The sequence below is a fragment of the Microtus oregoni genome, unplaced genomic scaffold (assembly GCF_018167655.1).
Source record: "Microtus oregoni isolate MIOR12 unplaced genomic scaffold, Mior012 000007F_ref0000211, whole genome shotgun sequence".
NCBI classification, from domain to species: Eukaryota; Metazoa; Chordata; class Mammalia; order Rodentia; family Cricetidae; genus Microtus; species Microtus oregoni.
In genome coordinates, this window is record NW_024543066.1 from 11,448,527 (window position 1) to 11,473,980 (window position 25,454).

The 25,454-nt window shown below is 51.2% G+C and overlaps 1 protein-coding gene across 1 annotated transcript in view; it reads left to right on the forward strand.

Annotated features, from left to right (window-relative positions):
• The first annotated feature begins 6,304 nt into the window (after positions 1-6,304).
• Adamts14 (ADAM metallopeptidase with thrombospondin type 1 motif 14) overlaps positions 6,305-25,454 on the forward strand; it is a 66,716-nt gene continuing 47,566 nt past the window's right edge. The window contains exons 1-3 of the mRNA XM_041656010.1: positions 6,305-6,528; positions 8,144-8,544; positions 23,275-23,431. Coding sequence (XP_041511944.1) covers positions 6,447-6,528; positions 8,144-8,544; positions 23,275-23,431 — 640 coding nt within the window. The 5' untranslated portion in view covers positions 6,305-6,446. The remainder of the gene's footprint in view (positions 6,529-8,143; positions 8,545-23,274; positions 23,432-25,454) is intronic.

The window sequence follows — 25,454 nt, forward strand, 5'->3', positions numbered from 1 at the left end:
TGGTGATCTCCAGTTCATTCAGCTTTCCTGCAAATGACGTAAGTACTTTCTTCTTCGTGGCTGAATGAATTTCTGTGGCGTATATGAACCACATTTTTTTTTTTATTAATCTGCTGATGGACACATGGGCTGATTTCACAATGAGTGGAATCATTTTGAGGTGGTAGATTCACCAGCTCAAGAACTGGTTTACTTTTAGATTTCTTCTTTAGTTGTTGATTTGTTTATGTGTTTTATGTGTGTGTGTGTGTGGGTGGGTGGGTGCATATTGGGCACACTCAGGGACAACTTCCCACCTTCTGCTGTGAGGATTCTGGGACTAAGCTTAGATTGTCAGGATTGAGGGCAAGTCCCTTCACCTGGCTAGTCATTTTACTAGCCTGGAATTCCTTTTCATGAGATGCTAATTAACATTAAAAAACAATTATTTGGCTACAGGTACTCTTAATTGTTCTAGAAAAAGGAGCAACATCGAGGCCTGACCCTTCTTCGATGAGGGGTGCCACCATGGCATCTGAAAGGGCACCAAGGTGGGAAGAAAAGCTTGGAGGAAACCGATGGACTCTCTCAGGGCTCCAGGAAGCACCAGAAGATGCTATTTTTTGCTTCCCCACTGGCCTCTGGGGAAGAGGATGTCCACATCCCAATCACAGACCTTATAGTTTCTGGGGCGGAAATCACAGAACCAGAGCTGGGAAGGACAGCTGTCCTTTCTGGCCTCCAGCCCACAGGGATAAGGAGACTTCCTTTCTCTGAGCCCCCCAACACCAAGCAACCGTGCCACGCAACGATTACACACAGGGTGCAAACAGCGCTGTTTCTAGCTGACCTCACGGCCCAGCTGCTCTCGGGGGATGTCCTCCGTTCTGTAATGCAAGACCAGTCACTGTGGTTAGCTGAACCCAGCCGGGTCTCCTAGATACGGACATTAGACAGTTGCCAAAAATGTGCGGAGGAAACGCTGGGGAAGAACAAGGAGGATGTGGAAAAAGGCCACAAGGCACGGATCTCTCCTTGTCCTCTGGATGCTCACAGAGTTCTGCCTGGGGCCACTGGGGCTCAGCTATGCTCCAGCCCAGGCATCAGAGATTGGGATAACCGAAATCTGGTAGCCAGGATGAGTGGCAGGTCACAAAACTGTTTATTCTCAGTCCTAATTGGCTCCATTTTTTAAGATCTTGTAGCTCGGGAATAGAACACTTGCTTAGCATTCATGAGACCCTGATTCCGTGCCCAGCACTACAGAAAAATCTAAGCACAACAAATATAACGTAAGCTCTCAGCTCTTACCCAGGACCACTCTGAGCCACTTATGGTTGATTCAGCCAAAGTGAAAGGACAAAGGGTTTGGAATTCCTCCTCCCTCTGCCCAAGAGTTAGGGTCTTGCAGGGGTAAAAGCCAGTGATTGTCAAATATGGAACCTTACTGCAGAATGGGCTTACTCCTGTGCTTAGTTAGAATGCAGGTTCTCAGGCTCTACCCCAGGCCTGCTGGATCTTACAGTTGAACTGTAACCCTTAAATTTGAGCAAATATCAGAAGCTCCCATAGCATGCTAGCTGCTGGGCTCACTCTCTCAGTTTCTGATCCAGCAGGTCTGGGGTAGAGCCTGAGAACTTGCATTCTAACTAAGCACAGGAGTAAGCCCATTCTGCAGTAAGGTTCCATATTTGACAATCACTGGCTTTTACTCCTGCAAGTCCCTGACTCTCGGGCAGAGGGAGGAGGAATTCCAAACCCTTTGTCCTTTCACTTTGGCTGAAACAACCATAAGTGGCTCAGAGTGGTCCTGGGTAAGAGCTGAGAGCTTACGTTATATTTGTTGTGCTTAGATTTTTCTGTAGTGCTGGGCACGGAGTCAGGGTCTCATGAATGCTAAGCAAGTGTTCTATCCCCGAGCTACAATCTCAGCCCCTTTGGGCAGGAGGACAGGGAGCTCAGAGCCTTAGAGGGTTAGATGCTCTGAATGACCTTACTGTGCCGTCTTGAAAAGTTATCTATCCTCTTCTGGGCCTCAATTTGTGCCCCTGTAAAATAAGCAATTGACACATTTCTGTATGTATTATTGTCTTCATTAGGGCTGTTGCTGCTGCAATGAAACCATGTGCCCAAAGCTATTGGGGGGGGGGGGCGGTTATTTGGCTCTATCACTGAAGGAAGCCAAGACAGAAACTCAAGCAAGGCAGGAACCTGGAGGCAGAAACGGATGTAGGGGCCATGGAGGGGTGCTGCTTACTGGCTTACTCCTCATGACTTGCTCAGCCTGCTTTCTTATAGGATCCAGGACCACCAGCCCAGGGGTGGTCGCACCCACCATGGGCCAGGCCCTCCCCATTAATCACTAATTAAGAAAAAGCTCTACAAAAAAGACAAGATCTCCTGAGTAAATTGGGAACATGGGGACCTTGGGGGAGGACAGAAGTGGGGAGGGGAGAGGCAGGGAGGGGATCAGAGAAAAATGTAGAGCTTAATAAATATCAATAAAAAAAATTAAAAAAAGAAAAGGCTCTACAGGCCTGCCTACAGCCCAGTCTTATGGAGGCCTTTTTAAAATCAAGGTTTCCTCCTCTCCAGTACTCTAGTTTGTGTCAATTTGACATCAGTCTAGTCAGCACAACTATTGTTGCCATCATGAAGACGTTTTGAAAACTAAAAAGGAACACAGGGAGGCGGCATCTCCCAGGGGCCGTTGTGCTTGCAAGCTCACTGGTTGTGGGACACTACCTGGGCATGGATGTTTGCCAGCTGTGGGTTCTGGTCTGAGCTGCCTGACCTGGGGCTGTTGAGAAGATCAAGGTAGGCATGTCAAGTGTTAGCTATGATGACTGCTTCTGTTTTCAACATCTTTTAAGATTAAGAAACCAGGAAGATCTCTCCTCTTCCCCATCCCTGCCCCAGTGTGGATCTGGAGACCTTCACATAGACTCCCAGTTCCCATGCATGTCTTGAGTTTTCCCCTGGAGTGAGGGTTGTTCTGGGAATCACCTGAGCCCTCAGATTCTCCAGGGATGAATCCTTCTCTGACTCTGACTCATTTGATGATTTAGCATTGGTGAGGGCCTACTATGTACACAGTACAGGGATTGAGGACCCTGGAATTTAAAAAGCCCTCCCAGGTCCCTGCTCCCTATGGAAGACGGGAGTAAGCAGATGCTGATCTTGAAATCACACAGGATGACATTAGAATGTAGCAAGAACTGGCTCCCTTGGAGGAGAGAGAAGAGCCCTGCCAAGGTCCTGAGGCCGGGTGAGCATAGTGCCTGCAAGGAGCTAGGCTGGAGGGCTGTGGAGGCAGGAGGATGGGCAACAAAGGGTCTAGCCTCTATCCTGAACCTGATGAAGGCTTTAGAGATTTGAAAGCGGACAGAGCCACACGATGTGAGGGGGTGTCTCTTCTGGCTATAACTAGAGAAGATTCCAGGGGCCAGAGGAGATCTGTTAGAAACACAGCACGTGCTGTTCAGGAAAAGTGTGCTGTGTTCTGGGTGCTGTGGGTATGAGTTCGTCTTAGGAAGAGGATGCTGCATTTGGAAGATCGTTCGAGTCTGCTCCATGAACTTAGAAGTGACCCGGGAGCCCCAGGCTACCTGGTGTCCTGATTGTCTAGGTGAACATGGTGACTTGCACTGAGCTCTGGTGGGATTCTCTTCCTCTCTTAAGAATTTCAGAGCCACTGATTATATCAGGGATTCTAAGATGAGAGCCCCCTTCCTGTGTTTTGGGGTTTTCACCTCCTCCGGCTAGTAATCAGACTTGTTTGCGATAGCAGCTGAGACTTAACAAACCTCAGCCACCTGCTGGATACATTCTGTGACAACACTGCCCCTTGTCACAAACTCACACCCTTAGGGGCTATCGGGAACTCCCCAAGGTAAAGACGTGTGTGTCAATCTTGAGCCAGCTAATCTTCACCCTGGACCACAAGCAGGAGGGAAGGAAGTGTGGAGGCTCTTTTTCCACAGCAGAGGCAGCAGGGACCTCGGTCAGGGGTCTGGCCCCCCAGCTGAGTCAGTTGTGTGACCTCAGTTGTCTAGTGGAACTATTGAGCTGAAGACTGACCCTTGTAGACCCTACCCTCTGGGATTTTGGTGGTTCCAAGGAGCTCAGGCTGGAGGCTGGGCACATCTCCAGCCGGCTCAGTGGCTCTCCCTCACACTTGCTACAATGTAACCTCTCAATGCACACTTGCTACAATGTAACCTCTCAGTTCACACGCCTGCTTCCTCTTTCCTTCTGGGTAACTGGATCATGGCGTCTAGCTAATGCTGCCTTTCCTCTGTGTGGGATATTCACCCAGGCAGGCTGGTTTACCTTCTCTGTGCATGGCCCCCTCCCAGCCAGGACACATCCTTCGCTCATTTGGCTTCTCTGTCTTCCCCAGGCTCCTTCTCCTCCCAGACATCCCTGTCCTTACTAGCCACCCTGCTCCTCTAGCCACTGGCATTTCTCCAGACTTCTCTCACCTGGCGCAAAGCTTATTGGAACATGAGCCATCTCTTCTGACTGGCCCCTGGTGACAAACGACACCTAGCATCTTCCTCCCTGGAACCTTGCACTGAACATTGGATAAGTGTGGGAAGGCCATTGCCCATGGAGTGCCACCCACCCGCCCCTCCAAGCCACTCTCCCAAGGCATCAGCTTGGGAAACCCAGAACTTGCCTTCCTTGGAGACTCCTCCAGGCTACAAGAGTGGGTTTCTTCACAAGGCCCTGTTCACGTCCAGAGGCAGGGCTACCCAGCCACTTCCTCACCTTTTGTCCCCATTGCCTTCTCCCTAACAAAGCCTTTCTCAGTGGAAAAGGGCCTGGACACATAATCCTTGGCCAACACAAGCAACCATTGTAGCCTTAGGGAAAGGGGGTGGGGGCAGAGAAATAGGATGAGGTTTTGATTTCTCTTTGCCAAGGCTGGCTCCAGGGAAGGCCCCAGCCCACAGCTCATGACTCAGCCTCTGGGGCTGCAGCTGCAGTCTGTGCCTCTTGACTTGCTCTGCTGGGGGCAGGAAGGAGGAGAAGGAGGAGAAGAAGGAGTGGGGCCAGGGTGCTTGAGCTTTCTAGAGTAATCTCTGGGATGGCTTTTCCCATAGGGAGCAAGGGAGCTATCCTTCTATCACTTTGCCACATCTGTTCCCACTTCACTGCCTGGAAGACTGAGGCCCCAGGCAGGCAAGTCGTTATCTTAGAATCATTTAGTAGGTTTGCAGCGTTCTGAAGCTGAACCTTTGCAGCCCATAGCCTGTTTATCTCCTTGACCCTCCTTCGACCCTGGCCCACTTCCTGCCCACATCAACTTCACACTTAGCCCCCTCTGCCCTGTCTTGACCTCATTGGTGGTTGATGCCATTTATAACTGAGTGCTTCGATGTCATTTGGAATATAATGGGCATGTGCTCTCTGAGCTGACTTCAGAAATGAGCTGGTCTCCCCAGACCTCAGCGTCATTTCAAACCCGTAGGCACAGTTAAACACAAACAAGAAAACAATAAAAATAGCGAAGCCAACCATATCCTCCTTCCTCAAAGTCTCCACCTATGAGTACTTTGAAGTATAACCTAATTTCAAATCATTAAGAACATACTTGTAAAGTGGAACAAGAACGTGGGGTTTTCTAATGGGCTGTGGGCCCTGACTGTGGAACTGGTCTCTACAGGTTGTCAAGACAGCATCTGCTGTGCCTGTTCTTCCCACTTCAGGCTATAGAGTGTGGGGTGGACATACTGGGAGTTCCTCGTTTATTGTGTGTCTTTTGTGTCCTGTGGTTAACAGCTATGCCACAGATGAGGAAACAGGCTCAGAGTTGGGATTTCCATCTGGGCAGTTGGGTTGAGTGACCGTACAGGGCCCCTCTCTTCACCTTCCTGCGCCCTGCTCTTGATTAGAACACAGGACAGCAGAAGTACCCTAGGGTTCATGGTGTTGTCATCTGCAAAGTGGGAATATCCAAGGGGTCAGGAACTAGTAGGGCAACCCGGGAGGTGGTGGGAACTCCCCATCTTCATCATCAAAATGCTGTGGGACACCCCTAAGAGCAATGGCTCTGGAGTAGTCACAGAGCCGGCAAAGGCTCCGGAAAGCTCTGGCGTCTGAAGGGACGATCGCCCCGTGCGCCAGGAGCCCCCGCGCGCGGGCTCCGCGTGGCACTTCCGATTCGGGCCGCACGCCGTGGCTCGCCAGGCCCGCCCCCGCCCCCAGCGCCCGCGCCCCCCGCCCGAGCCGCGCGGCCCGCCCTGCCCGTGTACCCGCCCCGCGCCCCTAGCCGGTCTCGCCGAGTCCGGGCGGCTCGGGACAGCGCGGGTGGACAGAGCGGCTGCAGCTGGAGCTACCAGTGCGGGCGCCCTGCCGTGGGGGCCGGGAGCGGGCCGGCAGGAGGCGGAGGCTGCCGGCGCTCTGCGATCTGGCAGACCGGGCACTCGGGCGCCTGCCCGTTCCCGTCCTCGCGCGGCCACATGGCTCGGCTCTGCGCGCTGCTGCCCTGCCTGCTGCCCTGGTACTGCACGCTCTGCGCGGCCGCGGGCAGTCAGACCCCAGGTGCGTGCGTGCGGGTAGCGCGGGGACGTGGGGGTCTCTGGGGTACTAGGGGTCCGAGTAGCCCCAGGATGCAGGAGCCAGTCTAGCAGGGTTCGAGGCGGGTGGAGGGTGGTGTGCACCAGGTTCAGGCTGAGTTGCTTCGTTTTGGCTGCTTTTAGCCATTTCTGCGCCATTCTGTCACTGGCGAAGTGACCTGCAGGAGGGGTTTGGGAACACGCGTCTCTGCCCCTGAGAAAAAGTCACAGTGAGCTACCCCTCCCCCTTTCTTCCCCCACTTCTCTTGATCTTTAATGCCTTGTCTCCAACTTGGGTGGCACTTGTGGAATTGTGTGCACATGCGTGTCTGAGTGTGCATGTCTGGTTGTCCCACACGGAATCAGGCTAGCAGGTGATTGCTTCCCACAGCAGAAAACTGTGGGCACCGTTGCTTCTGATCAGAAAAAAAGGCTCTTCCCCTATTCCCCTCCAAGCCCACAACATAGCATCCTCAGATACTATATAGGTTGTCTCCCAGGCATAGACCAGAGACATACCACATACATCTTACAGCATGGGTACACTTTGGGTGCTTTGGGGGCATACAGAAAGGCTCTGTCATTTCTAGGGAAGGTTCATGTGTGCAAGTGGGACCCCTTTTACACAGTCTTGGGTTCCTTTGCCCGTCACAGCGAAAAGATAAAGGGACACCCCCCATTTACAATGGCCCCCGGGGGATCTTAAAGGAGCATCCTTCTCTGTGTGTTTTATCAGTGCTGTTAGCTGGGGAGGCGAGGGATAGGACTATGGAGAAGTGGAAATTCCTTCCAACTTGTGTCCATGAATCACCAGGCCTGGGAGCCAGTGAGCTGTCATTCCTGCCTGGCTGTGCACACAGAGAGAGGACTGCATGAAGATGGGGCCCACTGACTGGCAAATGGCCTACAGCGCAGGGCCATGACCTCACACTTCAGTCAGCCCAAGTGGGCAGGTCACCCCCCGTGTCTCTTTTTATTTTTGAAGCTCTATATTTATCCTGCTTGGGGCTGGGCAGTGCAGATGTCTCACAGCCACTTCGATGCTTTTAAAAAAGTTTCCTTTCTAACCTCGGAAAAATATATAACGGCGCGTTCCCTCACTCCCTTCTCCAGCCCCTCCTTTATCTGTGTCAAGGGCCCGGATCCCCTGGGTTTCTAGGTGTGTTTGTTTTGGCAGCGGCATTCTTGGGAGCGTGGCGAGGTCTCTACCCCTGGCTGGTGACTTCAGTACACTGGGGGAGTTGAGGCAGGTCTGGAATTTCAGCCCTTTCTAAGCAGTGCTCAAAGTTGGAAGGCTTATTGCTATGGTGATGGGACTCTGTTTGACATCATTTGTTTACTTCTGCTAAATATATATAAAAAAAAAAAGACCGGACAGCTACAGAAAGAATGTACGTTCACAAATTTATGTCTACCTGAATGGGTGACTGTACAGGCTCAGGAAGTAATGAGGAGAAAAATGAATGAACTTGGGCTAAGGGCTCTGTGATAGGTGATGCTCACCGCTGTCTGTCCATCTCCCCCTCCCCAAAGGGAATTCCCAGATTCCTCTTACCTTTGTACAGCGTACCATGAAGTGACTCTGTGTTTACCTCCAGCAGACGGGCACCACTCTGGGAAACTCCGTGACTACGTCGTGACTGTGCCCTGTAGCACGGATTTTCGGGGACGCTTCTTGTCCCATGTGGTTTCAGCCCCCACAGCAGCCACTTCGCATAGCCACCTCCGGGTGGCTCGCAGCCCCCCAAGACTGGAAAGAGAGACCCTGAGGCCTGGTGGTCCAAGGCACCACTTCCTCTACTTCAACGTGACTGTCTTTGGGAGGCTGCTTCACTTGCGCCTGCAGCCCAACCGGAGGTTGGTGGCACCAGGCGCCCCTGTGGAGTGGCACGAGGACTTCCGGGAGCTCTTCCGACAACCCTTGCAGCAGGAGTGTGTGTACACTGGAGGTGTCACTGGAATGCCCGGGGCAGCCGTTGCCATCAGCAACTGTGATGGATTGGTAAGGGACAAGACTTTCCCTCCTTCTGAGCATCGAGTTCCTTTCACAGCCCTCACCCCCTACCCATATCCAAGAACATGGTACACAGTGCCACCACCATGCCCTTACTGGCTGCCATGCTCTGCCAGGTGTGAGGTAGCTGTAGTGGGATAGTACCTTTTATTCAACAGGAAACCACCAATAAGCTACTTGCTGGGACCTCTGGGCCCAGACTGAAACAGGTCAGTGGTTCTCAACCTGTGGGTCATGACACGTTTGAGGGGGATAAAATGGCCCTTTTACAGGGGTCACCTAAGGCCATCTGCATATCAGATATTTACATTATGATTCATAGCAGTAGCAAAATCACAGTTAAGAAGTAGTGATGAAGATAATTTTATGATTGGGGGACCACCACAATGTTCAGAACTATATTAAAGGGTCCCAGCCGCAGGAAGGTTGAGAACCACTGTTGTCGGGTGTGCTGGTGGCTGTACTCAAAACCTATGCAGATCTGGACGAGCTACCCTTTCTGTGCTTCTTCCCCCGAGTCTGTCTGCATGCACACCTGGGTCGAGGCATGGGGAGATGCTTTGCCTGTGTATCTTGGGCCTGAACTAAGGTATGAAGGGGGTGAGCAGAACTATTCAGACCTCCTCAGGAACTGTCCTTGTCATTGAACCAGTTCACTGGTCTGCTGACAAGTGGCTGACTGCTAGATGCTGCAGGGACCAGGGCCATGTGACTCTGACTACTAGTGAGATGTACCTTACAGGGCCACAGGGTGCAGTGCACTTGACGACACTTGTGCTTGGTGGCCAGGGCTGGTGGATGGGTGGGCCTGGAGCTGGACATGCCTAGGTTGGTGTTGCTGATTGCTGTGGCCTCTGTGTAAATGCCCCCCCCCCCTTAGCTATGTCACCTTGGACAAGTTGTTTCCCATCTCTAGAATTTACACTTAATTTTTTTTATCGCCTTTATTTATTAGCTGTGTTCATCCCCGGTGATAGGCAGGAATTAACTGCAGTACACAATATGATCTATCCTAGGTGCTCACTGGGCTGGATGGTAGAGTGGGCGATGAGGGTCACTGCTTCGGGTGCAGGTCACAGGTCAAATGAGGGTGGAGCCCCTGCTTAGACAGGCTTAGGGGAGGAGGTGCTATTGCCTTAGAACTGCCCAAACATCATCAATAGGGATGCATTTGTGGGCTCTTGACGGCAGAGTGAAGGACGGACTCAGGAAGGCCTGAGAGTGTTTAGGTAGCAAACAAGGGTTGTAGAAGGCCCAGTTCGCCTCCTGGGAAGGGTTCCCTCAGGAGCTGATAGGCTGGGACAATTTCAGGCCCAAGGATCAAGATTGGGACTGTGTCCAGGTGACATCAAGTGACCCAAAGGGTTGCTCATCATGGCTACTGATGCTCTGTGTCTGGAGGAACATGGGGTTCCAGTAGAGGCCAATTTTTTGTGGGTGCTGGAGGGGCTTCAGGATTCAGAATGGGGTCTCTGCTTCTTGATCAGGGCTATCTCCTCCCTGGGTCTACCCAGAATCCAGATTATCAGCTGAGCCTATCTCCCCGGGTCCTGATCCTCAAGGCCCTGTCCTGGGCTTCTAAGGGAGTCGGCTACACAGTGCTCCCTGTCTGTCTTCAGTGTCTCTCAGAGTCAAGGTCTGGTGCGGAAGTGGCCACATGTGTAAGATTTGTCACATCTGGTTCTATTTTCCCACTCTGCAAATGCTACATTTTTAGTGACATAGGGTGGGGTTGGGGAGGGGCCCTGAAGGCAGGATCCAGTCCTCCTTTTTCTCCCACCACTAGGTCCCAGCCACCTCTGAACTAGAGTCTTTTTACCTTAAAACGGGGCTGCAGTGATCCTGGGAGCTGGCTTAGTCTTTGGTTAGGGACTTGCTGGGCAAAAACGTTGATTTTTCTTCCTTAGCTGTATCTCCAGGCTGTGGCTGGAGGGGAGGGTGGCTGGGGCTGGTGGACCTCCTGGTCTCCATGCGAGAGACCTGGGTGGGCTCTCAGTGAGCGCCTGCAGGAGCTCTCCCAGCTCTGCAATGGAAAGTTTTGAAGGTCCTGCCAGGTCCCTGGCACGCTGTTAGAAACAGCACATAGGCCTTTCCCTGCCTTGAAAAACCTGAACCCATCACCGTTGTCCACCTGATGTCTCATCCCTGGCAGGTCAGCTACCCATGTCTGAAGATGACCCTAGCACAAAAATTTCTGTAGTTGGTCTCAGCTCAGAACAGCCCCTTCCCGTCCTTGAAGAAACTATGTCTGGAAGAGGCTCTTGGGGCTCAGTCTCCCTCTTTATTTCCCAGCTAAGAAAGCAAACCCCAGTGATGGGAAGAGACCCAGGGTACATACAAGCAAGTGAATGCCTTCTCAGGGTGGGTGTGATTGCCAAGGCACCTCCCACCATCCCTCAGCCTCTCCTGACTCAATGGAAAAGGATAAAGTTCACAGGGGTGGTGATTCAAGGCCAGTGATGGCCAGTGAGATGGTAGTCATAGCAACAGCTTCAGGATCCTGGATACTGAAAGCCACAGGGCTGTTCCGGGGACTCCTGGGATCGGTAGGGTGCTAAATGAGGTGTTTTTAAGGCTCCTGATCCAAGAGCTAACTTGCCAGCCTTCTATATAGCATTATCTTCCTTAGAACTTGAAGTCCAACTAAGAAAAATGACGCATCAATGGCCAATGTTATATGGGGGCTTTAGACCCAATGAAACTTTCTGGTTTCCTAGCCTCAAATCACGTGGTTTGTCCTCTATCCATTTTCAGATCTCATCGTGGGCCGCTATGAAATAACTCACTGCATGTCATAGAACATGGCAAGTCTTGTGGTCTGCTTAGCTTTCAGTGACGTTGTGGCAGGCACTTAGATAGGCTGGCTTAAGAGGGAGGTCTGTAGGTGAGAGCATCTGTCAGGACACAGACTGCTTCCAGAATGCTCCTGGCATGGAGATGTGGGGTTACTGTCCCCACAGTTCCTGCTGGCCCCTTAACCATGGCCACTGTTGTGGGAAAGTAGATGGTTTTTATTATTTAATTTTATGTGTACGAGTGTTCTGTCTCCATGTATGTCTGTGCCCCATATGCGTTCCCGAGGAGGTCAGAAGAGGGTGTCTGATTCCTAGTAATTGGAGTTACAGCTGCTTGTGGACAACCATATGGGGGCTAGGAACTGAACCTCGCTCCTCCACAAGAGCTCTCAACCACAGAGTCATCTCTCTAGTGTCAAAAGTAATGGCCATAGTCCAACCTCCTCGGGCTTGGTGGCATATGCCTGTAACCAGCTCTACCCGGGAGACTCAGCCAAGAGAATTGCTACACGTTTGGTGCCAGCCTGGGTTATATAGAGCGTTTCGGGCTACATGAGCTACAGCATGAGGCTCTGTCTTATTTAAGAAGAAACGAAAGCCTGCCCGAGTTGAAGGCCGGCCTGGGTTACTTAGTGAGATCCTGTCCCAGAATTTAAACAAATCATAAGAGGGCTAGGGATGTAGCTCGGTGACAGCATGCTAGCATTCGCAAGGCCCCAACTTCAGTTTGCCGTGCCACAAATACAATCCTAGTCTCCAGGGGCCTTTATAATTGCTTTATATAATCTACCATGGTCCTCTTTGGGATGCTATAGTTCTATAGATGTGTTTGTTGTCTGTCTCCATCTCAGTGAAGTGGTAGCTCAATGTGAAGTTGAGGTGTGTGTGTGTGTATGAATGTAAGAGAGAGAGAGAGAGAGAGAGAGAGAGAGAGAGAGAGAGAAATGGGAGGAAGATATCAGATGGCTTCCTCTATCAATCATTTGTTTGAGACACAACTTCTCACTGAATCTGGCCAGAACTTATTGTTCTGGCAATCCCCCTGTCTCTGCCTCCCTAGCACACACTGCCCTTAGCTCTTTACATACATACTGGGGATCTGATGCTAGGTCCTCATTTGTGTGAGTGCTCTCACCCACTGGGCCATTTCCCTGGGTATAAGGACACGTTATTTTTTTTTTTATTGTATTGAGAGTATTTAGAGTGGCCCCTCCCTGATGAATGGTTAAGAAGCGAACTAATGAATGGATGGATGGATGGATGGATGAGTGAATGAATGAATGGATGGATGACACTGCAGGTGAGTGGCCTTATGGCTGCAAGCACAAACATTTGTGCTGCTGGTAACTGAGAGTCACACAGGGGAGGTGTCAGAAGCTTGGCGATATGAAATATTCTAGCAGTGCAGTCCCCAAGGAGAATTTACTTGTATTTCGTCTGCTCTAGCACCTCGGTAGAGGGAACTGGGGTCCCCAAAGGGTCAGTGTGTTGTCAGGGCCACTGGGGCTGGTGCCTGTTGACATGGGATTTGGGTGTCTGATATACCCGACTCACTACTCTCCTGTGCTTCCCTGACTCGCACAGGAATCTTCTCCTAGGCTGCCACAAGAGCTCATCCATCACTTGCCACAGACTGACCCTGTGTCAGAGTCTGAGATAGACGTTTATACTTGTTATCTAATATGGGAGAGATATAGCTTAGAGCCACGGCAGGACTTCTGGGCTCTCCCTTCGCTGACTCTCCCCTGCTGAGGGAGCTGTCTGTACCCTTTTGCTGGAGCTGCCCCAGGTGTTCTGGTTGGCATCTGAGCCCACAGGGAGCAGACAGCAGGGCCTCCGTGCAGGGAGCTGTTCCTCAGTTCAAGGCTTGGCAGCCACGTTGCCTTCTGGCACTGAAGGTCTGCTTCCTGTCTCCTCGTCCTGAAGCCACAGTTGCTGCCAGGACTGGGAGCCAAGCAAGGGGCCAGGCAGAGCTCCCAGTCCGATCATGGTGGGCTGTGGCAAGGATGGAGTGGGATGGGGGAGCCTTGGAGCTGTGTGGCTTCTGGGCATAGGGAAATGGAAACGTGGTGGCTTCGGCCCCCAGGGAGAAATGCTCTGACTCTGGATGGCCTCCAGGACGTGGTTTGCGGAGGAAGGGGAGGCTCAAGACACCTGTAGGTGTTAACCCTGCCCTGCCACTTACACCAGGACCCCTCCTTCTGGAGCTGGCATGCATGGAAATAAAATAGCCAAGTTGTTAGTGTTACTAGCCAACTGAGTTCTGGTTGGCAGTAGAGGACAGTTCATTGTCACCACTTATGTCATTGTCGTCATTATCGTCATCACCATCAAAACCACAGAGGGGCATGAACATATTTGCACTGTGGTCTTCCTCACCTTGGGTAGCCACTGACTTGCCTGACTTGCTGTTGGCCATCTGCAGGTCATAACCCTTCAACCATTTCCTGGACCTCAAGACCCTTCTTGTCTTTGAAGAGAGTCTTAGATAGTTTTTTTTTTCTTCCCCTTTTTGGATTTTCAAGACAGGGTTTTCCTGTGTAGCCTTGGCTGTCCTGGAACTCCTCCTGGAACTCTCTCTATAGACTAGTCTGGCCTCAAACTCACAGAGATCCACCTACCTCTGCCTCCCCAGTGATAGGATTAAAGGTGTGTGCCACCACTGCCCTGCTTGGGCAGTGACTTTTCTCTCAGAGGTGTTGGCTTTGTAGGGAGGAGGTAATGAGATCCTGAGATGGAGAGAATCCTTGGTCGCTCCCTCCAGGGGTGTGGGTGCTCCCAATGGCAGAGGCATGCAGAACCACCCTGGCTTGGCTTAACCCCACTCGGGGCGTGCACAGACGGTTCGCTGGGGTTTCTATTTCCTGCTTGCTTTCTGCATTTCTTCTGACTACCCCAAGCTGACCCGCCCATCTGTGAAGAAGACCTGGAAGCCCTTAGTCATCGCTTTGAGAACCATCTCATGGAATGGAAGCTTTCAGTTCGGGTGTGTGGTTCTCAGTCCTGACTGTGTGTGGAGATCCACCTGGGTAACTCTGAGGGCATACTGATGTCCAGGCCCCTCCAACTGAGCTTTGATGTCACGGGGCTGGGGCATGGCCTGGGTGACAATAGATCTGCAAATTGCTCGGATGATTGAAATTGAGTGTCCAGGCGGGAGGACGGTTGTCATAGCCACGTATTTGACAGAGAAGTGAAGGTCAGATTATGGGGGATCAGGAAAGAAAATAGAAAACCCCACCCTGCTGGCGTCAAACCTCAGGAGACTTCGTCCTTTCCCTCCCTCATTTTATCTCCCACCCCCAACCCTTTGGTTTCAGAAGTAGAAATCGAGGCTTGGAGAAGACCTGTGCCACTTAGCATGAATGGGGTCTCAGACGTGCCAATCCCCCATGGAGCCTCACCACCACTTGGTGGGAGAGAAGGAAGAGTCCATTGTAGCGGTGCTGTGGTCAGAATTTAGAATGTTCCCCCAGACATTCTAGTGGTAAGGTCTGGTCAGCAACTTGTGCTGCTGCTGGGAGGTAGAGACTAACAGAAGTTAGGCCGTTGAAGGCAGACTCTTGAACAGATATATGGAGACCCCAACTGCTTCCTGGCACCATGAAATAAGCCGCTTTGCTGTACCCCATGTCCTCTGCCGTGCCGCCCGGTGCCACCACAGACTCTGAACCCCCATGGATCAGAGCCATGAGCCACATGTACCTTTCCTTCTTTTAAACTTGATTTTCTCAGACATTTTGTCACAGCCACGAAAAGCTGATGACCACAGTCTCCTTTTTGAAACTGCTTTAGGGGAGGGGAGTTGTAGAGTTCCGTTGCCTTCTGAGAGAAGGAAGCCATAAGCCAGTCAGACAACACACCATTTTAAATAGAAAGAAATCACTCCTGGGTAAAGTTACCCTCTGCCAGCCTCCTATTCTTGTTAGGGACTTTTCCTACCTGTGGGATGTGCCCCCCCCCCCCAGTTCTTGGGAATGTCTTTTCCCATTTCCAAGCAGAGGATCTGAGCAGGTAAAAGCCTGGTTGTGGCAGAGCCAGGAGCCAGAGACAAACCTTTCTGGGGTTTAAGAATTGGGCTCCCATCTTTGTCTTTTGGGCCCACCATCCCCTTTCTGAGCCCCCAGCCTCTAAAACATTGATTTTCAACCTGTGGCTTGTGACTCTTTGGGAGTCAAAGGACCCTTTAACAGGGATCGCTTATGGCCATCAGAAAACACAGATATTTACATTGCAGTTCATAAGAGTAGCAGATTACAGTTATGAAATAGTAATGAAAATAATTTTATGGTTGGGGATCATTACGAAATATGGGACTATATTAAAGGATCACAGCACTAGGAGGTTGAGAACCACTGCTCTAAAACATAGTTTTGAGTGATGTTAAGGACAACCACAACAGAAAATATAGATTCTCCACATCTGTCACTGGAAGGCAGAAATGTTATCTGGCATGTGTAATTACCTCTTTACCAGATATGTGCACAGAATGTCACCTTGCCCAAGATTACCTGGATGAACAGCAGAGCCAAGATTTGAACGACAAGTCATTGAACTTAGGGTCTCTGCATTTCCCCATATTACCCACGATATTGCTACAGATGAGCTAGATTTAGCCCCTCCCAGAGCCTGCAGAGGTCACAACCCTGGAAACAGACTTAGTGGCCATCCCATCCCAGGCAATAGCCCCAACTGGTAGAGACTCTGGATTCCTGATGTTTCTACCAGCGCTTGTCCTGTCCTGGGAGTCCTCATGTTGCAGGCTGGGGGGATGGTAGAGCATACCCATTGAGGACAAGTCTGGCTTTTTCAGCCCCATCCTGTAAGGGCTCCATGCTGCTGCCTGTTGTCAAGGCTGCAATTCAGTCTGAATCAGCCTGCAGACTTTCCTGGGCTCAGGCCGAGGCCTTGGCTGCCCTTGCCTCTAGCAGATCGCCCGCAGTCGGGGCCTCACATCAGGTTTGAGTTTGCAGCATCCCTGGGCTTTCATCTGAGCCATGCTGACTCACACTTCTGAGGAAGCAGGCAGCTTGGGTGCTGTGCGTGTGTCTCCTCTTGTGTTCTAGTCTCCCCGAGTCCGCAGCTGCCTTACTGAGATGTGACTCATACGCCATGCAGTTTACCCGTTCAGAGCACACAATTCAGTGAATTTGATCTTTCTTTTCTTTCTTTTTCTTTTTTCTTTCTTTCTCCCTTTCCCTCTATCTCTCCCTCTCCCTCTCCCCCTCTCCCTCTCCCTCTCCCTCTATCTCTCCCTTTCCCTCTCCCTCTCCTTCTTCTTCTTTTTCTTCTTAAGACAGGGTTTTTATGTGTAGTCCTAGCTGCCCTGGAACTCGCTCTGTAGACCAGGCTGGCCTCGAACTTAGAGATTAGCTTGCCTCTGCTTCCTGACTGCTGGGTTGAAGTGCACCACCACACCAGGCTTCCAGGGGGTTTTCTTTAGACAGGGATGCGCAACTGTCTCCATAGCCAACACAAAGTTTTTGCTGGCTCATAGAGAAGGGGGTACCCCTTACCTCTTGCCCTGGTCATATCCCTCCTCCCTGAAGCCACTCACCTATTCTCTCCACACATTTTCCTATTTCCTTTCCTGTAAAGGCGCTCCTAGAATTCGTCACCTTTCATATCTATCGTCTTTCACCCTGCCCAGCATTTTCAGGCTCATCTGCTCTGTGGCATGCATCGGGACTTCATTCATTTTTATGGCCGGCTCTATTGCACAGATATGTCATATTGACGGTAGGCGTCTGGACAACTTGCCCTTTGTGATGGCTATGAACAATGCTTCTGTAAGTGCTGGTGTTCGGTGCTCTTCTGGTTGCTATGACGAAATGTCTGGCAGGGTTTAACAAGAGGTACAGCCTGTAGTGGTGGGGAGACGTGGTGGGGAGACGAGGCGGCGGGCCTGTGAGGCGGCTGGCCACACTGCACCTTTGTTCAGGCAGCAGAGAGAGGTGAAGGCCGCCACTCAGCTTGCTGTCCCCATTTTTCCTTTTTATTGGGGCCGTGGGATGCTGCTGCCCACATTCAGGGTGGGTCTCCCTCCGTTAAACCTATCTGGAAATGCCTTCCCAAACCAGTCAAGAAGTGTGTCTCCTAGGTGGTTCTGGATCCAACCAAGCTGACAATAAATGTCAACAGTTCGTGGGCAAGTTTTTTTGTGTGGACGTGTTTTTGTTTGTCTTGGGTCTCTACTCAGGAGGGGATTTTCTGTAAGTTGTATTAAAGCTGTTTAATTGTGTAAGGAGCTGCCAGACTGCTTTCAAGTGGCTGTACATTTTACATTCCCACCAGCAGTGTGTAACGGCTCCAGTGTCTCCTCGTTCTTGCCAACACTTGTTATTATCTTACTTTGATTCTAGCCAGCCTGGTGGGTGTGAAGCAGCATTTCATTGTGGTTTGGATTTGAGTTCCCCTGCTGACTAATGACACTGGGCACCTTTTCATTGGCCATTTAAATATATTCCTTGGAGAGATGGCTACTCAGATCCTTTGCCTATTTTTAAATTGGGTTGTTTGCCTTAATTATCAAGTTGTTAAAGTTGTATCATCCAGATATGAGTTCATTAAGACTAGTAGAGGCTTGTCTTTTTTTTTTTTTCTTGACTGGTCCCCATCATGCCCGGGGAATAGAGAAGCCCTGACGGGAACCCCACGCTAAGGTGGCAGATGGATGGCGCTTCTCTCATGACATATCTCAGAGACAGTAGTCCAGCATGGCCTTTCAGGGACCCTGGGGTGCTGCATGCAACTGAACTGACTGCAGGATTAGGGTACCAGGAGTTGCAGGTCTTGAGTCTTAGCCTACCTTGGGTTTTTTCTCCCCCATAGATGGGTCAAAGAAGGGAGGGAGAGTAGGTCTGGACACAAGCCTAGAGTTCTCTGAAATTTGCCTGGCTGGTGGAAATTTGGCTCGCTCTCTGTCCAGGGGGTTGTTGGGTAAACATGAAAGGAATACACACACACACACACACACACACACACACACACGGAGTTCCGAGAAGGATGGGATGGCTGGTATGATCAGGAATTAGATGCCTGCATGAGGTCTTTCAAACAAGGATAGGGGATAAGCTTAGGGAGAGTGTATGCTTAGAGGAGACCAGGCCAGGGCAAAGAAGCGCTAGCCAACTTTAGCCACAGTTTAGTCCTAGGTGAGCACCTTCAGGGAGTGGTGGTTCCAGAAGCCCATTTGCGATGGGGAGAGAGAGACAGGGAGACGGTGAGACACTGGGCAACGAGTGTAGGTGTCTCTTTCCCGTGAGCCTGGAGCCGCAGCTGGGTAGGGAGGGGAGATCTGTGGATGGGCTTCAGTGTTGAGGGTTTAGCAGAGGAGCATGTGGTGTTGCCGAAGAGACAGCCATACTCACAGGAGTCGAGCCTGGCCTATTTCTAAGCTTGGATTTCCATTTTGTTTGAGAACACTTAGCCCAAGCCTTCCTGTGGTCACCCTGGAGGTTTGTTTGCTGTCTCAGTGTCCGCTTATCTCTAGATCTCCATGTACATACATGCATCTTTGGAGTTAACATGCTTATACATGCAAACTCACACTTATGAACAAATTTCAAAATAATTTGGCTTCCATTATCTACTGAAATATCTGGGACTTTATACTGATGGTAGATGATTACCGGTCATGAACTGAACTTGCTCAGTTAGGTCCATAGCAGATCACAAAGTGTTTTCTCTTCCTTCTTTCCTTCCTTCCTTCCTTCCTTTCTTTTTTTTTTCTTTTTTTCTAAGACAAGGTTTCTCTGTGTAACAGATCTGGCTGTCCTGGAACTTATGTAGACCAGGCTGGCTTCGAACTCACAGAGATCCGCCTGCCTCTGCCTCCCATGAGTGCTGGGATTAAAGGCGTGCACCATCACTGCCCGGCTTTACACAAGGTGATTTCTAAACACCCCCCCTCCCCGCTCTCCACCTCAGTTGTCATGTGACCACTTCTTCAGGTGCCCTGGGATTCCACTGAAATTGTGAGTTCTTCCCTGCCCTGGACAACTGGGAAGAACCTCAGTGTGGCCTGGAGGCCTCTGGATGCAGACAGAGAGAAAGCTGTTGCCTTTGCTATTGAAGTGATGTATGTCTGCCCCCACTAGCCCTATGCCTCTCAGGAAGGACACTGCAGAGAGAACCATATTGAAGGGAGTTCAGTGCAAGGCTAGGGTGGCCTGGCCTTCCCTTGAGGGTTTCCATCCTGAGCGACTGGCTGAGGGCCCACCTGGTATCTGGCTCTCTAAGATGTAACCAAGGATTCATTCTTTGTTTTGCTTTTGTTGTGTGAGGAACCTTTGTAGTGTGCATTTCCTACTTATGTACTGTTGTGAAAGAAGAAGCAGCAGGGTGGAAATAGCTAGGCCCGGCATTCGTTTCCCAACCCTTCCACAAATCCTTTTTCCCCCTTTTCCTTGATGTTTTATCCAGAAATTTGATTTGATTTTAGTGCTTTAAAATTAGCTACCACTTTTCAGAAATATAAACGTCGCATAAATTGAGAGCCGGGGTGGTTTAGTGAGGAGGCAGGGAGCCAGGAGTCCCTGCTTGCCAGGCCGACGGCCTTGCGCAGTGCCTGGCTTCCTGGCCTGGGCAGGGATTCAAGGGGACTTGTGCCAAGCCTCTCTGTGTGTCAGGGAGGCAATAAAAGCTGGTGGGGAAGGGTCAGGGTTTGTGCTGCCCAGTGGGTCATACCCTAGAGGTCTCCATGAAGGTTAGGGATAACTGGAGCTGGGGTCCAGGGCCAGGCTTGCCTCCTCATCCTCTCTCCAAGACCAGGGTCTCTGAGGCCCAGAGACTGCCCAGATCTGGCCCAGGCCTAGGCATCATGCCCCAAATGGGATAAGAACAATCTTTGGATTGTTCTCTGCTCTTGATTTCTGGGGACCAATGAGATGCATAGTCACAAAGTGTACCCCTAGTTGCTGGGTCTAGCTCTTTTGCCATAGTTAGTAAATTGGTTTTTTTGAGGGGGGCATTCTCAAGCTCTGCCCTGGGTCAAGGCGTGAGCCTAAGCAGACAGGACCGAGGAGTTTGAGGTGTCAGAGAGCTGAGGGGGTGTGGTAGGCAGGTTAGTGTGGACTGAGTGTCCTTTCTGGTTGAGAGATGGGAAGTCACCCCGGGAGTGGGAGGGCACTGTTCCCTTTATGAGCCCTGTCCTTTGGTCCTCCTCTGTTGTCACACTCATGGTGGGAGGTGTCCATGGGAACAGCTGGCCAGAAGTGAGACTGAGCATTCGTGTTCTTAAAAGTCAGATTCTACCAGAAGCCAAGAACTTCAGGTGGGATTAGGAAAGGACCCCCAGGGCGGATCCTAGCCCAGATGAGCCTGGGCTACTGTGTGTAGCTTTTATGTGGGTTCTGAGAATCTGAATGCAGATTGTCAGGCCTATACAGCAAGTGCTTTATACTCAGAGATGTAGTCCATTATCATCGTGGTGGGACATGGCAGCAGGCAGGCATGGTGCTGGAGCTAAAAGTCCTTACATCTTGACTCCAGGAGACAGGAAGTGATCTAAGAGACACTAGACTGTAACTTGAGCATAGGAGACCTCAAAGCCTGCCCCCACAGTGAAGCACTTCCTTCAGCAAGGCCACGCCTACTACAGCAAGACCACACCTCCCGTTAGCGTTGCTCCTTTTGGGGGCCATTCTCTTTCAAATCACCACAGCATTATTTCTTGTCGTTGCTCAGCTTCTGCCTGTGACCCCCAATGCCTCTCTGATCCATGGCACAGTCCCTGCTTTTGTATGCTGCCCAAGGCCTCCGTCCACCTAACATGCCCTTTCCATCTTGGGTGGCTTCCTTCGACCACCCTACCTCATTCTCCCTTCCTCTTACGCATTCATTTCCGTTCATCAAGCCGTGGGGTTTAGCCCAGGCTGCCAGTCTCCAGGTGCCTGATTGACCGCTGCAACCACCACCGCTCTTCCTCAGACTGCACTGTCTGGCGGCAGAGTGGAGGTGTGCTGTCAACATGGGAGAGAATGAAGCTGGTGCCAGGAAGCCTAGAGCATTCGAACCTATTGCTTCTAGTCCCTATTCTGGCTAGTATTTCCATGGGGCCAACACAGACCCCTTTGGGCAGGGGTGTCAGTTTGTGTTTTTAGCTCTTGTAACTAGGTAGCGGGTGCACACCCATCCCTTGGGACCACACCTGTCCTAGTGCTGGGCAGGGTTGGACGGTCCTCGTCCTTGGCTCCTTTCCAGAGCCAGAGGCTGAGCCTTATTTGTCTGCTTCCCGGAGCGAGTGGTAGGTGCTGAGTCTTTTGAAGGAATGATAATGCTGACATTGCATGTGGGGTGTGTGTGTGTGTGTGTGTGTGTGTGTGTGTGCTTGTGGGTGTGTGGTGCAAGCGTGTGCATGCAGTCATTCACGTGCCACAGCATGCAATCAGAGAGCAACATGCTTGGGTCCGGTCATCTTCTACCTTGATTTAAACAGGATCTCTTGTTCATGGTTCTTATGCCAGGCTAGCTGAGGTCTTCCTGCCTCAGCTTCCAGTCCCCCACCCAGGCATGCTGAGACTATGGGGGTAGCCTGGGCTACTGTGTCTAGCTTTTATGTGGGTTCTGAGAATCTGAATGCAGGTTGTCAGGCTTATTCAGCAAGTGCTTTATACTCAGTCTTCCCAGCCCGAGAGTCCTGTCCCTGGCATTTTAACAAAAACACCAGGGTGTTCTCAGACCATCCCATTACCTGACGAAATGGAGCCTGGGTAGGTCACACACTGTCACAATGCCACCATTTTTCTCTGGAGCATTTCTTGGCCTCCCAGATGGGTCTGTAATGAGGTGTGACGGTGACCGTCTCGGTCCAGACCAGCTTGGTTTTCTGCTTCAGTAGCGAATGAAAAGGGCCCAATGCTGCCGCGGCAGGTGCACGGGGTCCTTGGAAGGACTTCCCTGAGGTTCAGCTCCCAAGCAGGCTGAGCTGGGGAGGTGGGTGGAATTGAACGCGTGCAGTGGCTGCTTTAAGAAAGGAGGGAGTTGTGGTTCAAATGGAGAAGGCTCGTCAGCTTATAAAATGTGCCTTGGAGCTCGGCTCTGTGTTCGCAGCTGGGCTCCCGGTGTACGGGATACTGAGGGCTTTCAGTGGGTATTTGTTAGAACAAGTAATGAATTCAACAAATATTTATTTATTAAACATTATCTGCTGTTTTCCGCGCACCATGGTAGGCGGGCTGGCCTGCTTTATGGAGGTGACGTGCATGCGTGTGTGTCTATACACATATGCAGGCATATACATATTAACACACATCTCTTTATACGCTTTATTGGCCTCTTTCATTATGGTCTTGGTTGGTGGCTAATAGCACATTTTCTGGCTTTGGCCAAGGTTAGATTTTTGTATTTTGATTTCCAAGGCCAGCTGTTGATTTGATTTTTTTTTCTTTTTAAGGGAATATTTTGATGTGGACAGAATGTGAGATTGAAAGTGGAGCCTGTGTCCTTGGGTCCTTGGTGCAGCATCCTGGCTAGATTCCTATGGGGCCCATAGCCCCTGCCGTACCATACACGTGCGCTTTGGGGCTGAAACAATAACCCTTTGTACTGGAGCAGGGTCCACACCTATCCACAGACTGATTTTCCATTTTGTTCTGGGGTTTTCCCTTTTGCCTTTAGGGGGAGTAGGATACTGTCAGAATACTGTGCCTAGCTGTGTGCGCCCACTTACCTTGAAAAGTAATAATAGAACTCTTTGTTCACATGAAGCCTCAAATGACTAGAACAAGCAAGGCAGGTCCTGCTGCGCTTAAAATGGGGGTCCCCCACCCACGATCAGCCTTCCTAACTTCTCTGCGCTTCCCCATCATGGGACATCCGGAAGTCCTAGGGCTTCCCAGGCTCTGCAGGGAGAGCCCCAATTGTGTCCCCCATTCTCACCTCTTCTGTCTCTTGCTTTGTTCCTGTTCTCCCTGGCCCGCAGGCTGGCCTCATCCGCACAGACAGCTCAGACTACTTCATCGAGCCTCTGGAGCGAGGGCAGCAGGAGAAGGAGGCTGGAGGGAGAACACATGTGGTATACCGCCGGGAAGCCATCCAGCAGGAGTGGGCAGAGCCTCATGGGGACCTTCACAATGAAGGTAGGCTATGGGCAGGGGGCTCAAGCTTAACTTCCGGTTTAAGCTCTCAGTACTTGCCCTCAGTTTTCTCATTTGTGAAATGGGCCTGGGCCCTAAGGAGCGGCCAAGCCAGGAGAGTAGCCCCAGTGGATTGACTGAGTGGCTATAAAATGCCCAAAAACTAGAGAGAGCCACTCGGGTCTTAAACAGGGGTCCTCAGGATTTCAGCATCTCTGAGGATGCTCGGTATGATGGAAGCTGTGGCTAAGCTGAAGCAGAAGGTTGAATGGCTATTGGTTCTTTCCTGCTAAAACCCAACCCCACTGTGTGGGCACCACAAGAAGATCCTTAAGGTCCTTGCTAATCAGTTCCTGGTGTTGGAGCAGCAGGGACAGCTTGGTGTCTGGTGCACCTTTTTGGATTCTTGCTCTGTGATCCTAGGCGGGTACTTTAACATCTCAGAGCTTCCAAATGAGTGAGGTGAATTGATGGAAGCTATCTGCTAAGGCCATGGCATGTCTCATGGAGTACTCACTAAAGTCTACACAAAGTCAGGCGAACAGCAGACCCTTGATGAACGGCAGGTCTCACTGCAGTCACTTGGAGTAGGTAGGAACCCCTTAAAAGCAGGAGCAACTCTCTCCCAGTACTTGGGCACCCTCGCTGAGAGAAGGATGTAGGGAATGTGACAGGTGCTGTTCCCGGCCTTGCGGCCAACTTCACAGTGAGTTGTAGCTTCCCTATGGAGTTCTTTTGAGAAGCAATGATACTGGCTGGTTGGAATCTGGTCTTGAGTGGCCACACCCTCACACCAGGGTCCCGTGAGGTGGGGCCTCGTGTGAAGGAATGCCCAGAAGCCACTTGTTCCCTACATCTGTGAAGCTTCAGCTGTGCTCCAAATGTCACTTGTAAGAACTGGGAGGCTGCAGGCCAGCAGGTGGGCATGGGATGGACGCTCTTGGCCAGTGTGAGTCAGGCTGTCATGGACATGGTTCTTCCTTTCTAAGGAGAACATGGGATTTTTTTTTTCCCGATTCTGAACCAAAAGCTATGGATCTGTCTTTGAAGAAAGGCTTGGAGAAGTCAAACTTCTCTCCATTAGCCTGACCCCAGTCTCCTCTGTAGCCACACGATGGAGGCCCCAAGGCCAAGCTTGCAGAGTTGAGGTATCAGCCCAGGGAACTGTGTCCGGTGTTCTGTACCTCAAGCTACGTGGGTGAAACCCCTGAGTACCAGCCAATGGTCAGGGCCTGGCCACCCAGGGTCTTTCGTCCGAGTGGCAAGGGATGGTAGAGCGCTTTGTTGGGCACCTGTGACTCTGTAGCGACACTTGTGAGAGGATCACGGGGTGCCTGTCTCCTTGTGCCATCCCAAGCCGAAGGTTTCTCTTAGGTCTGCTTTCTGCCCAGCCTGTGGGGAATCATTTCTGAGCCTGGCAGAAGGCGCCCCAGCTTGAGCCACCCTGTATCTGCCCATCCATATCCTGTGTGAGTGTCCCTCTCCTTGTCCCTCCGAGTCAGCACTGCTTCCTATTGTTCCATCTCCTTCAGACGCTGGGGCGGGGGGTGTTTCCCGAGGGACAGACCCCCGGGCTTCATCACCTTTGTGTGACCCCCCCATATGGACTCTTGTCTCTCTGTGTGTGTTGGTGGTGTCCAGCTGTATGGAGGAGGACAGACAGGAGGCCTGAAGGGCTTTATCGGGTGAGCCTGTTACTCAAGCTGCCTCTGGAAGGGCAGACTGCCTTCAGGCTTCTTTGTTAAGGGGTACAGCATTCACCCATGAACTTGGGGTGGAGGGGATTATTCCTCCAGGGCCTGCACACCTACATACTGTTACTGTATACACACACAAACTCCTGCACCTACACACAGTCTCACACTCCCGTCTGTACACTCAGACATTCTCACACAGTGAAATACCCACTACAGTAACGTCTCCCCTCATGAGCGCCTGCCTATTCATGGTTGACCTTGTGGGCACCTCCCCCACTCTCAAACCATACACCCACACATGTGTGTACTATGCCCAGACCCTCACACTT